Source organism: Triturus cristatus, chromosome 12, assembly GCF_964204655.1.
Source record: "Triturus cristatus chromosome 12, aTriCri1.1, whole genome shotgun sequence".
In the NCBI taxonomy this organism is placed as follows: Eukaryota; Metazoa; Chordata; class Amphibia; order Caudata; family Salamandridae; genus Triturus; species Triturus cristatus.
Window position 1 is genome coordinate 611,919,186 of NC_140595.1, and position 16,951 is coordinate 611,936,136.

At 51.1% G+C, this 16,951-nt stretch overlaps 1 protein-coding gene across 4 annotated transcripts in view; it reads left to right on the plus strand.

Annotated features, from left to right (window-relative positions):
* The window catches only part of FANCA (FA complementation group A), a 1,007,136-nt gene that overhangs the window by 545,280 nt on the left and 444,905 nt on the right, over positions 1-16,951 (plus strand). For all 4 annotated transcript variants that reach the window (XM_085637706.1, XM_085637704.1, XM_085637705.1 and 1 more), the window contains exon 31: positions 2,611-2,701. In XM_085637706.1, the coding sequence (XP_085493832.1) occupies positions 2,611-2,701 (91 nt within the window). The remainder of the gene's footprint in view (positions 1-2,610; positions 2,702-16,951) is intronic.

A 16,951-nucleotide genomic window follows, 5' to 3' on the forward strand; every position in this document is an offset into this window, starting at 1 on the left:
TTGTTTGTCCTTTATTTGGTCTAGCAGGGCTCTGCTCTTGGCGCTATCAAGGGCTATCTCTTGGATATACCTGCCTTCCTTCGGCATCCAGATTAGCCTTCTCTTTTCAAGTCCCCAGTTATAAATCGTTTCTTGAAAGGCATAACTCATCTCTGTCCTCCTATTCCCTTCGTTATGTCTCAGTGGGACTTGAATCTGGTCTTAACCTATTTAATGTGCGCTCCCTTTGAGCCGTTTCACAACTGTCCTTTAAGGCTTCTGGCTCTTAAGACTGCATTCCTGGTATCCATCACATCTGTCAGAAGAGTTAGTGACTCCAGGCTCTTTCATCCAAGCCTCCTTTCCTGTCTGTACATCTGGACAAGGTGGTTCTCAGGACCCGTCTATCCTTCCTTCCCAAGGTTGTCACTGCCTTTCACATTGTGCAGACCATCACTTTGCCCACCTTCTTTCTTTATCCTTCAAAAGAGGAAGAGAGGCTCCACCGTCTGGCCCCAAAACGTGCGCTTTCCTTTTACCTGGATCGCACCAAACAGTTCTGGGTTGATGACCAGCTCTTTGTTGGCTACGTAGGCGCCAAGAAAGGTCGGGCCGTACACAAGCGGACTATCTCCAGATGGGTCGTTTTGTGTATCAAAGCCTGCTATTCTCTGGCAAAGAAGGAGCCTACAGTGGGGTTGCGTGCCCATTCCACCAGGGCAACGACAGCAACTGCTGCTTTGCGATGGGGAGTTCCTTTAAATGACATCGGTCAGGCAGCTATGTGGGCTTCATTGCATACATTTACGAAACACTACTGCATTGACAGCCAAGTCCGGAGAGACGGCTTTTTTGGCTGTTCTGTTCTCCAGGACTTTCTGGTGTGATCTTGGTTCGCAGACCCACCTCCGGGGTTGGTATTGCTGGGGTATCTATTCTAAGGTAAGGAATCTAAAACGAACATGTTTCTTTTAGATGAACAAGTTACTTACCTTCGGTGACGATGTATCTGTAAGAAACATAGGTTAGTTATAGATTCCTTACCACCCCACCCATCCTCTCCGTTCTGCGAACTGATTTCTAGGGTTAAGGACATCCTTTCAGGGCCCTAGTTTTGTGCACCAGTGGTCAGTGTCTTGCATGGCTCTGGGTTTCTGCCGCAAAAAGTCGTGTACAGAACTGACGTCAGTGTGCGAGGGCGGTGTCTAAGTAGCTGCCGCGACGTCATCCCGGCGATCACGACGCCAACGACGGACACGGAGCCGTCGGATGCAGAGCCGACCAACGCCACCTTTTGACGCGTAGCGGTACTGCTGACAAAAAAACTTTCCGGATCCAGTCAGACGCCTGGGGGTAAATCTAAGGTAAGGAATCTATAACTAACACAAATCTTCTCTGGGCAACTGCAGAAAAGTACTAGCCTGCATGTTTGGCGCCTGACATTTGCAATTCAGATGACTTGAAATATGGAGGGAAAAAAAAGAACAAATATGTCCATACAAATATTTTAAACATGCCGTACGATGTGAAGGTACATATTGGAACACATGTATACAATGCTCTACAGTAAATTTAAATTGTTAAGGAGAAAGCAATATCGCTTGAAGTCCTTCACCAACAACTTCAACCCTTTCGGGAAGGCAGAGTCAGCAATCTGGACGTTTCTTAAGGACAACACCACCGCCTTATGGTACTGCAACAAACAGTGCAGAGTGGGTTGCTGGTTCTTGTTTCTGGAGAATAGTTATCTCTGGAGGTAGCTGGAGCCCCAGGGCATTTTCTTGTTGCCAGCCACCTGGCATTTTCCCTGAATGCCAGAGCTGTCAAACAGAGCTGTTACCTGGCAGATCACAAGTGGCATCTCCATGTGGAGGTGTTGCAGGGTGGAAACCCTGGCTAGATCTTTTTTACCACCATTGAGAACATGCAGTGTCAACAATATTGTGCATTGTTTTTTTCCACAATGACCCTCATTAGTATAAGCATTCCAACAGGAAGGGAGCCTTGTACGCCTTCCTGTAACTACCTCACCTGTCCCAAGTTCCGAAAAATATCAAGAAACCCCAGCCCCAAGTCATTATAGTGGCCCCAGATTGGGCCAGGAGGGTGTGGTACCCAGAACTCCTGGGCATGAGCATCTGTCCTGCGATCAGGCTGCCACTTTACAAAGATCTCCTTTGTCACCAACCGTGCAGAGTTGTCCACCCGAATCTACCCAGTTCTCACCTCCATGTGTGAATATTCAGCAGCAGCAATTGACTACGTTATATTTGCTACCCGAAGTGGAGAATGTCTTTCTCACTGCTAGACGCCCCTCCACAAATTCCATTGGTGCGGGCACTAGGACAAAAATTTAACTTGCTGTGGTATCTGGGACCCTGACAAGTCTGTTTGACGCCTTTTTGTTTGTTTCTTTTAGTCAAGCAAGACCTTGCAGTGAGCACTGAAAAAAGGTTATTTGTCTACTCTTTTGGATGTTCTACTTGGTTAGGTTTGTTTTCTGGTTTCAGCTCATTATTTGAGTGTGTGGGACAGACACAGTTGCCGTAATGCAAGCTTAAGTCAGAAAGTGTTATAAATCTGCGAGATGTTGTAATATTCCGTCTCATGATGTATCATATTTCATTTTAGGTGCGAGTTGAGTCCTACATTATCAATGGATGGATCATTGTTACCTGTTCACAGCCGGACGAGTTATGCCGATATTATGTGCCAATTACAGGTAAATCGCTTTAAATCAGAACGTTGAAGGATGAATTTGGAGCTAAGGGTTTTCTACTCTCCTCTTTGGAGAATACATCATAATGATATTAGAATCAAAGTTTAATCGAAAAAGGAGCTTTAGGTGCTCAAGAGGTACCAAACTAAACCCCACCCCTTACTAGTTAGAAGGATGACTGACCAACGAAGCACTTCGCTCTATTCTACTTATATTGCTTTTCACAATGCATTTTAGCTTGCAGAATTTGTTCTGTTTGTTATTTGTAAAAAAATCCTGGTTCGGGTAATAACCTTTTGGTAGACAAGCTGTGCCCTTCCCAGAATTTACAGTATCAACTTTATTATTACTGTTCTAATAAATTATGTACACAGAACATGATAAGCGCACAATGAAATACATTTGCACATCTAACCAAAACATAGATCAATCTTTACACAAACACTTTTTTTCTACCCATAGATATCAGTCTACCTGCACACACGGTCGATGTGTGCATGAAATTACACAGACCACAAATTCCATTGATTGATGCTGTAGGTATATGTTCGTAGATTGTGTTGCTGTAGATACACATAGATAAACATGCTCTGCATACTCCTGTCATCTAGTGTTGGGCTCAGACAGTTTGCAATGTGATTTTCTTCTAAGGAAGTCTTTCAAGTCACAGGGTGGATTCGGACTTGTCCGCTTAGGTGGCAATGTGCATGGGCACCGACTCCATTTCGGAGTGTTTTTTTCTGCCATCAGGTTTGGGCAGGTACTGCCTGGCTCCAAGTTTCAACGCATTATTCTTTATGCTTTTGTTTGGGCCCAGTGGAATTCGACTCTGATACCTGGAACGAGGTTTCGTTGTCTGCGTTCTCGGAGAGTATACCTGGAGACCGACTTGCCGATTGACTCCCAATCATTAAGGCCTTGGACCCCCTCTTCTTCAACAATTTCTGTGCTGAGAATGCACTCACGTTGATAGAAAAGCACCTTTCCAATAATGTCTCCAGTGCCTCTCCAAGCATCTGTGGTCCGACCACCACAAGGTTTGCAACCTTTGTCTCTCCCCCTGACCATGGCAACGCTGCATGCGAGGCCAGCCTTAACCTTCACTCAAAGAACACCCACCTATATCGACGAGAGAGGTGGTGAGCACATCAGAAGGTACAGCGGAAAGCCTCTGATGATGTCCACGTCGTCTTAGGAGTACAGACCCAACTCAACGTTGAAGAAGGTGAGCACACCAGCCATTCAGACATTCCGCCCCATGAGGCATTGCTGAGTCCGAAGCGATCTTTCCCTCCGACAGGAGGAAGAACAAAAGAGTTTTCCCTGTCCTCAACAACCTCCGGCCCTCGAATGAAGGCCTGTGCAAGGGTTGTGTGTATGGTTGGCACCAACAAACGCCAAGCTCCAGAGAATGCACCATTGCAGGGACACACCACTACCCCTGAGAGGGTCAGACATCAAGCCCTCCAACCACCATGCATCCTTTGGGGCTCTACAGCCTTCGGGCTCTAGTCAGCACTGATAAAAGGGTTTGGAGCTGACACCACTCCTCATCCCGGGCATCCACCCTCCTTGGCTGCCAACAACAACCCTTAAGGCCCTTTAAAGCCGAAGACTACTTTGACACTAACGCCATCCTCAACTCCTAAGCTGCTCTGGACTCCAAATCCACCATCAGCATCAAAGATTCCATCGTCTGCTGGTTCCGATGACTTGGAGCAACACATCCTACAAAGACTATAGGAGGAGTTTGATGCAAGGGAAAAAAATACTTTTTATCCATCCCCAAATGGGGAAACTTTCAACAAAGCTTTCTCCAACAAGACTTTACTTTGGGAGAGGAGGCTAACATTCAAGGAACAGCTCGCTTCAGAGCCTCTCCAGTTCCCAAGCTTAGAAAGTGCATGGATAGGGGCACCATCCCTCTCACCTATGTTACTTCTCCTCTTCCTCAACCACCAACTCTACATCCTATGCCAAGGCCTCTATTGCCTTCATACTCACAAGAGGAATCTACCACACTTCTTGTAGGAGGTTGGCTTAGTATATGGTGCACACTTAATCTGAAAGAGACCCGTTAGTGATAGATTCCTTACCTTAGAATAATCCCCCGGCGTCAGACTGGATCTGGAAAGTTTTTTCGCTAGCAATACCCCTGCGCATCAGTAGGTGGCGTCATGCGGCTCCACATCCGTTGCTGGCGTCGTATGTGCTGAGATGACGTCACGGTGACTACTTGAGCGCCACCCATGTGCGCTGACGTCAGTTCTTCCTTTTTCCACGCCAGTGAGCGCAGATCCGGTTGCAGCACGTACCTCAGTCACTTTTTGACTATCTTTTTGAGACTTTTGTCTCCTGTCAGTTGTCTACACCGGTGCACGTAGGGTTGCCTGGTTTTAAGTCTTGTGGGGCCTGCCGTTGCAATATGTCGGTGGCGAACCCCCACGACGTCTGTCTCTACTGCCTGGAGAGCGACCACGACTCCCGGGCCTGCATGGACTGTTTGGCCATGGCCCCAGAGGCCTTGCGGGAGCGGCACCGGAAGCTGTTTGAGGTCCTGCACTCCTCCCAGCGCCGTTCGCGGTCCAGGGGCCGCTCCAGGGAACGCTCAGGGGCCACCCTCATCGCTCCTCGGGCTCCAAATCTTCACCCTCGGATTCGGGTAAGAGACAACACAAAAGCGAAGAAGAAGCGTTGTCGCTTTCCGACGTCCCCCCGTCGATCTCCGGATGCGGACGAGGGGTACAGGGGTTCTGCCGGGTCCATCGGCGACTCCCGTTCAGGTGCAAGATTTTCTTGCCACTTTGGACTGCCTGTTTAGGCCTCTGGCTCCCGCCAGCGCACCCTCGGGCCCCGTGGTCCCGTATCAGGATCATGTCAGGCCGGCGGCTCCAGCCCCGGCAACGCAGGATCCTGCGCTACTGGCTCCGGCCATGGTGACACAAGGCCCCAGCGCCGCCCTTGGCTCCACCTCCGGCGCTGCAGTGGGTACCATTTGTTCCGCCCCAGCCCCGGTTCTCAGACTCTTTTGTCCCTACCTGGGATCCGTACTGGGACACGGCGCCGGTTCGGCCCCGTCTGTCGCTGTTCCCGGCGCCGTTTGTTCCTTCCCCGGTCCCTGCCCTGCCGCCGCAGCCTGTCCCGCATGCAGCGGAGGTGGAGGATGACTAGGAGGGGTCCAAAGACCCTCTTGTTCGCCAGTGTGACTCCAAGCAGGACTGGGCGGACGAGTTAGAGGAGGCCGGCGGCCTCGATCTCTCCTCTGACCCAGGGTTTGCCTCTCCTCCGCCTACCATGGATGAGGGCGCCTCGTACACGATGGTGCTTTGTCGGGCCGCTGAGGTGCTCCACCTTGATCTACCTACAGTGGCCCTGAAAACTAATCTCCTCACTGAGGTGCTCCAGACGGCGTCCACTTTGTCGGAGCCGCTGTTGCCATTTAACGACACCCTCACTGACGTCTTGCTCGGCACTTGGTCGCGGCCAGCCACAGGGGCCCCGGTGGATAAGAATGTCGCCAGGCGTCGTCGCCCAGCGCCGGGTGACCCTGCCTTTCTGACCACTCATCCTACGCCCGAGAGTTTGGTCATCCAAGCTTCGACGTCCCAGAGTGCCTTTCCCACGGCTTCCCCGGATAAGGACTCTAAGAAGCTGGAGCAGTTTGGCAAACGGTTGTTCTCTTCGGCCAGCTTAGGGCTGAGGTCAGTGAACATCGCCTGCCTCTTGGGCCGCTATTCCCACGTGGTGTGGAATGCCGTTGCACAGGTGTTGCCTCAGTGTCCTGAGGAGGCCCAGGCTGTGCTGTCTCAAGCTGTTGCCGATGGTAAGGATGCGGCTAGGTTCGCCATTCGGTGTGGTTTGGACACTACAGACTTACTAGGTAGAGCCTTTTCTACGACTGTGGCGCTTCGATGCCACGCCTGGTTGCGGTCTACCGGGTTCTCGCCAGATGTTCAAAGCTCGCTCATGGACATGCCCTTTGATGGCACCCGCCTGTTTGGCGATAAGGCAGACCGTGCGCTGGAGCATTTTAAGGACTCGACGGCTACGGCCAAGTCTTTTCAACGAAAAGCCCAGCCACTCCTGGTTTTTGTTCCTTTCGTGGCAACGGCATTAGCACCCAGGAACGTTCCTTCAGCAAGCCTGTGGAGAACCAACTGCAGTGCGGATGCGGCTTCCGCAGGGGTGGGTCTGGAAATCAGCGTGGGGGTCAATCCACCTCCGCCACTGCTGCTTCTGCATCCAAACCTTCCTAATCCGAGCTTTGTGGAGCACCCCACGCCAGTGGGTGGCAGGATCTGCCATCACCTCCCCTACTGGCACGCTATCACATCGGACACGTGGGTGCTGCAGATCATCCGCAAGGGTTACTCCCTTCCCTTTCAGTCCACCCCTCCAGCCCATCCCACCTCAGTACCACCGCATGTCGGGGCAACACTTGGAGACTCTCCAGCAGGAAGTTACGACCCTCTTGGCCAAGGGGGCCACCGAGTGCGTTCCGGGGCCGGAAGTAGGGATTGGTTGTTATTCCCACTACTTTCTGGTCCCCAAGAAGGACAAAGGGGGTCTGCGTCCCATCTTGGACCTCCGGAACGTCAATCGCTTCCTCCGGAAGGAGAAGTTCAAAATGCTGACTCTGGCTCAGGTCTTGGCTACCCTCGACCCTGGAGACTGGATGGTAGTGTTGGACTTGCAGGACACATATTTTCACATCTCCGTCCTGCCGGGCCACCGGCGTTACCTGCGGTTCATGGTAGGCCACGAGCATTTTCCATTTGCCGTGCTCCCCTTTGGCCTTACCAGCGCCCCTCGGGTGTTCACGAAAGTGATGGCGGTGGTCGCAGCTCATCTGCGCAGGTCAGGGGTGTCAGTCTTCCCCTACCTCGACGACTGGTTGTTGAAGGCGGTCGCTCCCCAGGCAGTCGTCTCCCACCTTCAGACTACGTCCGACCTGCATTTGCTGGGGTTCTCCATCAACGTGCCGAAGTCGCACCTGAGTCCCTCCCAGCAGCTCCCCTTCATAGGAGCAGTTCTGGATTCGACGCGGTTTCTGGTTTATCCTCCCGAGCAGCGAGTCCGGGATAGTCAGGCTATGATTCCGATCTTTCAGCCTCTATCCCGGGTTTCAGTCAGGATGACCCTCCCTCTCCTGGGCCTGATGGCCTCCTGCATCCTGCTGGTGCAACATGCCAGATGGCATATGCGGGCTCTGCAGTGGGACCTGAAGTTCCAGTGGGCGCAGCATCAGGGCAATCTGTCCGATCATGTCCAATCTCGGCAATTGCAGTGGTGGCTCACGAATCCCGATTGGGTCAATGGCAGATCCCTCTCCCTTCCCCAACCGGAGCACACAGTGGTGACGGATGCGTCCCTTCTGGGATGAGGAGGCCACTTGGGAGAGGCGGAGATCAGGGGACTCTGGTCTCCGGCGGAGTCCCGGCTCCATATCAACCTTTTGGAGCTGCGGGCGATCCGACTTGCACTGAAGGCATTCCTTCCCTCTGTCTGAGGAAGTGTGGTGCAGGTGTTCACGGACAACACCACCGCCATGTGGTATTGCAACAAACAGGGTGGGGTGGTGTCGTGGACCCTATAGGAGGCTCTGCGCCTCTGGTCATGGCTGGACCATCAAGGCATTACCTTGGTGGTTCAACACCTGGCAGGTTCTCTGAACGCCAGGGCGGATGAACTCAGCCGCCGGTGCTTGATGCATCACGAATGGTGTCTGCACTCGGATGAGGCGCAAGGTCTCTTTCTACAGTGGGGAGAGCCTTGGTTAGATCTATTCGCCACCGAAGAGAACGTGCAATGTCATCAGTTCTGCGCGTTGGAATTTTCAAGGAGGCACTCGCTCGGAGACGCTTTTCGTCGCGAGTGGAGTTGCGGTCTATTGTACGCCTTTCCGCCTATACCACTTCTGCCTAGAGTGCTGAAGCAGATTAGTCGCGACCAGGCCCAAGTCATCCTTGTGGCTCTGGATTGGGCACGAAGATACTGGTATCCCGAGTTACTCAGCATGGTGATAGATCTCCCGATCCGACTGCCTCTTCGGGATGATCTTCTGTCGCAGCAGTAGGGGACGGTCCTCCACCCGAACCTGTCCAGCCTCCACCTCCATGCGTGGAGATTGAGCGGCGACAGTTGACAGCCTTTGATCTTCCTCCCGAAGTCTGTGATGTCATTCTGGCGGCCAGGTGGCCCTCCACTAAAACGGTATACGCCTGCAGGTGGAACAAGTTTGTGGCATGGTGCACAGCTAAGGCTGTGGATCCCCTCTCTGCCCCTCTTTCTGAAGTCCTTCTGTTCCTTCTTTCCTTGGCCCAGTAGGGCTCTGCTCTGGGCACTATCAAAGGTTATCTTTCGGCCATCTCTGCCTTTTTACGGCTTCCAGATTAGCCTTCTCTTTTTAAGTCTCCGGTTGTTAACCGTTTCCTAAAAGGCATTACGCACACGTTTCCTCCCGTGCCGTTCATAATGCCTCAATGGGACTTAAACCTTGTCTTGACATATCTGATGTGCGCTCCCTTCGAGCCCCTTCATACCCTTCCTTTGTGTATTCTCACTCTCAAGACGACCTTCCTGGTAGCTATCACCTCTGCCAGAAGAGTGAGTGAGCTCCAGGCTCTTTCTTCCAAACCTCCTTTCCTTTCTGTTCATCCGGACAAGGTGGTTTTAAAGACCCGTCCTTCTTTCTTGCCAAAGGTTATCATGCCCTTCCACATCGGGCAAACCATCACTTTGCCCACCTTCTTTCCGCCTCTGCATCCTTAGAAAGAGGAGGGTCTCCACCGTCTGGACCCAAAACGTGCGCTATCGTTCTTCCTGCAGCGCACACGGCAGTTCCGGGTGGATGACCAGCTCTTTGTTGGCTACATGGGCGCCAAAAGAGGTTGGGCTGTGCACAAGTGGACCATCTCTCGGTGGGTCGTTCTCTGCATCAAGGCCTGTTACTCGTTGGCTAAGAAGGAGCCTCCTGTGGGGCTGCGTGCCCATTCTACCAGGGTAACGGCAGCCACTACTGCCTTGGGACGCGGTATCCCCTTGCAGGACATTTGTCAGGCAGCTACGTGGGTCTCGCTGCACACGTTTACCAAGCATTACTGCCTTGACAGTCAAGTCCGAAGGGACCACTTCTTTGGCCATTCTGTTCTCCGTGACTTTCTGGTGTAATCTTGTTCGCAGACCCACCACAGGGGTTGGTATTGCTGGGGTATCTATTCTAAGGTAAGGAATCTATCACTAACGTGTCTCTTTCAGATGCACAAGTTACTACTTGTGTAACGATATATCTGTAAGAGACATTAGTTAGTGATAGATTCCTCACCGCCCCACCCATCCTCCCCGTTCTGCGAACTGATTCCTAGGGTTAAGGTCATCCTCCTTTCAGGGCCCTTCATGGCACCAGTGGTCAGTTTCTTGCATGGCTTTGCATTCCTGGCGCGGAAAGTCGTGTACAGAACTGACGTCAGCGCGCATGGGTGGCGCCTAAGTAGTCTCCGTGACGTCATCTCTCCGCATACGACGCCAGCGACGGATGCGGAGCCGCACGACGCCACCTACTGACGCACAGGGGTACTGCTAGCGAAAAAACTTTCCGGATCCAGTCTGACGCCTGGGGATTAATCTAAGGTGAGGAAGCTATCACTAACTAATGTCTCTTACAGATGTATTGTTACACAAGTAGTAACTTGTGCTTCAAGTGGTGCACCCTTCAATAATCCAGGCAACCTTTATGGTGATTTTAGTTGTCTTTGATAACCCTAGAAAGATCTCAAAGTGGTAGCTGTGGAGATCGGATATCTTTGAAGGAGTGTTAAGCAGCTTGTTTTACCACTTTAAGTGTAAGTGCAGTGTAAGTTACATGAAAAAGAACAACACAGTGTTTATATAAAAATACTTTTATTTATTACACAACACTCACTAACCCATTGGTATATCGCCTACCCAGAGATATCAACACAATACACAGGAATACTTCAAATACAATTAGGTAAGTAGCACAAAATACAGTAGTCTCCAGGGGGAGACCAAATATTATACTAAAAAAGTGGAATGCCAACTGCAAAGGAGAACAGGACTTGGACCAGAAGACCCAGAGGAGCCAGGGACACAAGAAACCATCCACGTTAAGTACCCAGGAACCCCACGGAGGCTGTGTGCAGAGTGGGAACACAGCTGCATGCCCATTAGAAGTAAATTGAGAAGTTATGGTTGCAGTTTTGCAGAAGAAGGACCCTTCCCAGATGTCCCTAAAGAATTTCCTTGGAGGACAGAAGGTTGGAGAGCCAACCCATCAGGTTACCTACAACAGGGAAGCCAGGTGCATAGCGGTGAAGAGACGTCGGAAACCTCTGTAGATGACAATTGAAGATTTAGAAGAAAATCTGTCTGGAGAAGATGGTGAAGAAGTCCAGTTGAATGTAAGGGTGGATTCTGGAAGTGAAGAGCCTGCAAGCAGAGGGGACAGAGTCTATGCCACTCTGGAGTGACCAGGAGGCATGAAGACACAATGGCCACTGATGTCGGTAGGTTCAGAAGAGTCGATTGTGACCTTGTCACTGCAGCTGTGAGGACCCGGAGCTGTGCCCGAGCTGTCCTACGCCGGTTGTCGGTGACTAGGTGGTTGGCATCTGGTGGGAGCACCAACAAGCCTGGGTAACCACAACTGGCATGGAGAATGAAGAAGAAGCAACGTTGGGACCAGCAAGGTCCACGGGCCTCACTGACAGCAGGAGAGTCGGAGCAGGCCCTGAGTAAGCAGGGGAGCCCATTGAAGCAGTAGAAAACCCTCAGGAGGACTCACAAGCCAAAGGCACAGGAGTCGCAAGAGGATCTCAAGTAGCTCACCAAAGATGAAGCCCCATGGTGCAGCGGATGCAGTGAGGACACTGGTCTTGGAGGGAAGCGATGCTGGAGGCTGGAGTTTCTTGTAGCCCGAAGATCTCTGGAGTGCAGAGCCAACAAGCCTTAGCAATGGCAAGTTGCCGCAGTGCATATGGGTTCAGTCCCAGCGGTTCCGACTAGGGATACTCGCCTCAAAATTGCAGAGAGAGAAGGTCAGGAGTTGCAGAACCACCACCTGTGTTGCTGAGCCTTGGGAAGTCCGTAGGACGACAGGAGCAGCAGACCGGTCAGCTTTGTTGAGTTGCCTGCAGATGCAGCGGAGTGACTCCTTCACTCCAAGGGAGATTTCTTTGGGTGTTCCAGATGCCCACAGGTCTGTTGAAGAACCTGGAGAAAGCACAGACACAGACGACGAAGAAGACTTAAAAAGAGCGAGACCAGGAGCAGCAGGAATGTTCCTTATTGCAGTCTCGGTTCCAGTCAAAGTACAAGAAAGTCCAAAGGTCCTGACGGTCGTGGAGCGATGTAGTTTCAGGGTTGAGTCTTGTACCGCAACGAATCTAAGGAACCACCCTAAGGAAAGGGTTGGAACAGCTCGGGGTCCATCCCAGAGGAGGGGCTGGAAAGAGGGAAGGATACACCTATGTACTCTGTCCAGTTTTCGTGCCAGAGTGGGAGCCAAGGTCTCCCTGAATTGGTTCTAACTAGAGTATGGAAGGACAGCACCAAATGTGCCCTTCAAAACAGTCTAATGGTGCTGGCAAGCGCCCCCACCCCAGCCCAATACATGTCCTGTGTGGGAGGTGGTCACACCTCCCTGTGACAGGAAACCTATTGTTCTACTGGCCCCCGCTCGAACTCAGCTCAAAAGCAGGAGGGCAGAATCGTGTCTGTGGTCGGCAGCAGCACTAGCTTGCTGGCAGACCCTGAAAGGCTGTTACCGGGAGAACAGTGGGGTACCCAAGGGAGCCCCCTCAGTACATGGTATCATACTTCCAACACTGGAATCGCTGTTGGGGTATGATTCCAACAGGTTTGATGCCAAACATGACCAGGTTCGGTGCAGCTACTGTCGTCAGGGGTGCAAGCATGAACTCCCCCAGGCTGCAATAGCAGGCCTGTAGTCACAGTTTAAGTGACTCCCATGGGTGGCACAATACATGCTGCAGCCCATGGGTGGGAGACCCCTGGTGTACCTATGCCATGTATATACTAGGGACTTACAAGGGTACACCGGTAGCCAAGTGTGGATGTACAAAAGTACTTACCATGGTCAATTTAGGGAGAAACACAGTGACTGGGGTCCTGATTAGCAGAACCCCAGTCAGGCTAGGTCAAAAACACACTGACACCAAGCAAAAAGTGGGGGTAACTATGAAAGCAGATCCTACTTTCCTACACTCCTCCTATGGGTAAGGCAGCCCCTTCAGCCCTGCTGACCCTTATGAAACTCCATTTGACTCCGAGCCCACATATGACCTGTGGGACAACGGACATCGATCCCCAGTGGGATTTAGATCTGAATTATTATCTTGTAAGGGCATCTCCCCTGGATGACACCACACCGTACCATGAGGTAATCTAGCGGGCGGCCACATTTCACATAGGGGACATGCCTATTTCTTCATGTGGATATTGTCTAACCTCGAATGGCATTGGTAACTGTAGGTGGTGTACGTAGGGGAGGACTCTGCCTGATTCTTTTCACCACTTCCGAAAAGGGGCAGTTTTAGCACTTTCGCACATTGGAGTTCCCAAGGAGGCTCTCTCTCTCAGACGCATTCTGCCTAGACTGAAGCTTGGAACTCCTGTATTCCTTCCCGCTGCTGGCTCTCCTAGCCTGGGTTCTGAAGAAGATCAGGAATGACTTGACCCAGGTCATCCTCGTTGCACTGGAATCGCCAGAAGAGTGTGGTAGCTAGAATTCCTGGGTCAAGCATCTGTCCTGTAATAAAGATGCCGCTTCAGGAGGATATTCTGTTGCAGCAGCAGGGCAGGGTGTTGCACCCTGATCTGCACAATCTGCATCTCCTTGTGTAGAGACTGAGTGATAGCAGTTGACTTATTTAACCTTCTGCCTGAGGTTGTTGGTGTTATCTTGGCAGCAAGGTGTCTCTCTACAAGATCGGTGTAGACCAGTCATTGGAACCATTTGTGGCTTGATGCAGCACCCACCAAACTGATTTTCTGCAAGCCTGTTTTTTTGAGGATTTGTTGTTTGTTTTGGCACTGGCCCAGCCAGGATTTGCCCTGGCAGAGTACAGTTATTAGTTGGCTCTTTTGGCTGTGCCTGTTCAACCATCTTTATTTAAATCACCTATTGTGATGAGATTTTGTAAAAGTTTGAAACACTTGTTCCCCCAAAACCCTTTGCAATACTACGATGGTTCTCACTTTTTTTATGTGTACCCCATTTTGACCTGCTGCACAGTTGTCCATTAAGGCTTCAGATGTAAAAAAAAGTCTTTCTCATTGCCATAACATCGGCTAGTTGTGTGAGTGAGCTGCAGGATCTTTATGTACCCCCACCTTATACTGCATTCTTTCCAATTAAGTTGGTGTTCAGAACCCAAGCTTCCTTTCTGCCAAAAGCAGTTAGGCAGGCTATCATCCTTCGATCTTTGCCTGCTTGGTCCTGCAACACTTTTTGGTATAAGGCATTTTACAGGCCCATCATCTGGGGAAGTACTGTTGTGGTATGTACTCACAAGGTGAGGAATCTGCGGTTAGAAGTATGCATGAGAAGACCAAGTTACTCACCGTCGGTAACAATTTTTCTGGTGGATACTCTAATTGCAGATTCCTCACCTTCTCCCCGTTCTGTGAACTGGACTCCTTTTCTACAAAAATGTAAATTTGCTGATAGGCACTGAATCTGAGGGTCCAGCAGCCTAAGTCAGCAAATAATGTCAGTGCACATGTGTGGCGCTTATATGCGACCGCTGGTCATTTCCGGAGCGAAATAACGTCCGCACGGAGGTTTACAACATTACCTATCGGCATGCAGGAGTATTGCTTTGAAGTTTCCGGATACAGTCTGATGCCTTGGGAATATTAACAAGGTGAGAAATCTGCAGTTCGATATTCCTCCTGAAAGATCATTACCAAAGGTAAGTAACTTGTGCATTATTTCAGAGCGTGGCTGTAAGAAATGGGTTTGCTGGCTGAGGGGGGTAAAACCCTACTCAACCAGAAACCATAATCCTTTTCAAGGTGAAGCCACAAACAAACCGTAAATTAACCTGTGCTCAGCCCCCTGGTAGCTTGGCACAGAGCAATCAGGCTTGACGTAGAGGCAATGTGTAAATCTGTGCAACACTTTAACAGTAATAAAGTGAAAGCACCACACAAAAAGGATCTAACACCAGATTAGAAAAACAGTGCATTCTCCACTGAACAAAGCACATTGAATCCTGGTTTGCAGAGCCTTGTGAGGATCCGTGCCGAAGATGCATGCGCAGCTGAAACGATCCATCAGTTCCGAGATGCTATGTGTGGGCCTGCGTCTTTGTCGAGGATCCTGTCGATGAGGGCTTGCGATGCGAAGTCTGGCTTCGAGGGTGCATCGCTCAGTCAGGATGATACGTCGGTTCCGAGGAGCTGCATAGCTGTAATGTGGTGTCCTGCATCGGCAAGGCCACCTTCGATGAGGGATGCAAGAGCCCGTGCCGAGGTCGCGTTGCACAGCGGCGGTTCCGAAGTGCCTGCAGGCTGCGTAGAAGATGTGGGGTCGTTTGTGACGAGTCCAATCCACGCAGCAGCGTCGACACATCGGTTCTGCTCAGGGTTGCGCAGCACAGCAGAGGAAATGTGTCTATTCCGTTGCGTCAACAGAGGCTGTCAGAGCACCTTATGCCCACCTCCAAGGTTTCAGGGCTGGGATGGCATTACTTGGTAGGGTAGACTCACAGATGGCATAGCCCAGGTGCTGGGTTTATGGTTGTTGGAGCCTTCTGTCCTTTAGGCTCAAGTCAGTAGGCCAGCCAACTAGCCCTTGGAGTCACTCTGGAGTCCTGGGTTCAACAGTTGCAGGTCCAGTCCTTCTCACCCAAGCAAGGGGGCAGCAGGTAATTGTATTTATAGAGTGCTTAGTACCCCTGACGAGGTCAGCACTGCAAAGCAGCAGTTCTTCAGAGCAGCAGTCCAGCAGGTTAGTGGCAGTCCTTTCAGCAGCACAGCAGTCCTTCTTCCTGGCAGAGTAGCTACAAGTCCAGAATTGTACTGAGGTCAAGAACTGTACTGAAGAGGTGGTGTCTGAGGTTCAATATGTATACCTGGTGCTATTCCTCTGAAAGGTGGGAGAGGTTTCTAGAAATCCCTTTTGAGGTCCCTGGGCATCATTCCTTCCCTGTCCTGGCTCCAGACTAACTACAGGGGGCATGCTGCTCTTTGTGTGGAGGCAGGACACAGTCTACTCAAGGTAAGTATGGCTGTGCCCAGCTTTTCGTTCCCATCCTCCCATTGATGGCCCATCCAGGTACACCTAAATGTTCTATGGTGTGTGGCTGTCTAGGAGGAATACACAAAGCTCAACTGTCAGATACACCCAGTCATGTGACCCGAGACAGGCTATAGGCACCAAATGGCTAAGGCAAGAACATGCCAATTTTCTAAAAGTGCCATTTTCAAAATTGTATTTTAAAATCTGAAAAAGTGCATGTCCTACATGCTAAATATACTGCACTCTGCCCTCTGGGATGCTCAGAGCCTACCTTTAGACTTCCGCTATTCAAATCATAACCCACAGAGATCAGCTACGGCGTGCCTCAGGGATCCTCCCTGAACCTCACCCTCTTGAACATCTACATGGCCTCGCTTGCAGCAATCGTCAGAAGCCACGGACTCAATATTGTCTCCTACGCCGACAACACCCAGCTGATACTCTCCCTCACAGACTAACCCACAGCCGCCAGGAGCAACTTCCTCAACGCGATGAAGGCTGTCGCCACCTGGATAAATGACAGCTGCCTCAAGTTTAACTCAGACAATACCAAAGTCCTCCTCCTCCACCTGGGACTACTATTGGTGGCCCGCAGCGCTCTGGACCCCCACGGACCACACACAAAACCTCGACATCATCCTGGACGCTTTGCTTTCAATGAAACACCAAATCAGTGCTGTCTCGTCCTCCTGCTTCCAGGCGCTCTGCCTGCTTTGTAAGATCTTCAAGTGGATCCCCACCGAGTCCAGGAAAACGGTCACCCATGAGCTCGTCGGCAGCAGACTCGACTACGGCAATGCACTCTACGCCAGAACCACCCAGAAACTCCAGAAAAAAGTGCTGAATGTCCAGAACATCTCTGCCAGACTCCTCCTGAACATCCCACACCGCAACCACATCACCGGCCACCTGAGAGGCCTACACTGGCTACCTGTCAACAAAAGAATCACCTTCAAGCTCCTCATGCA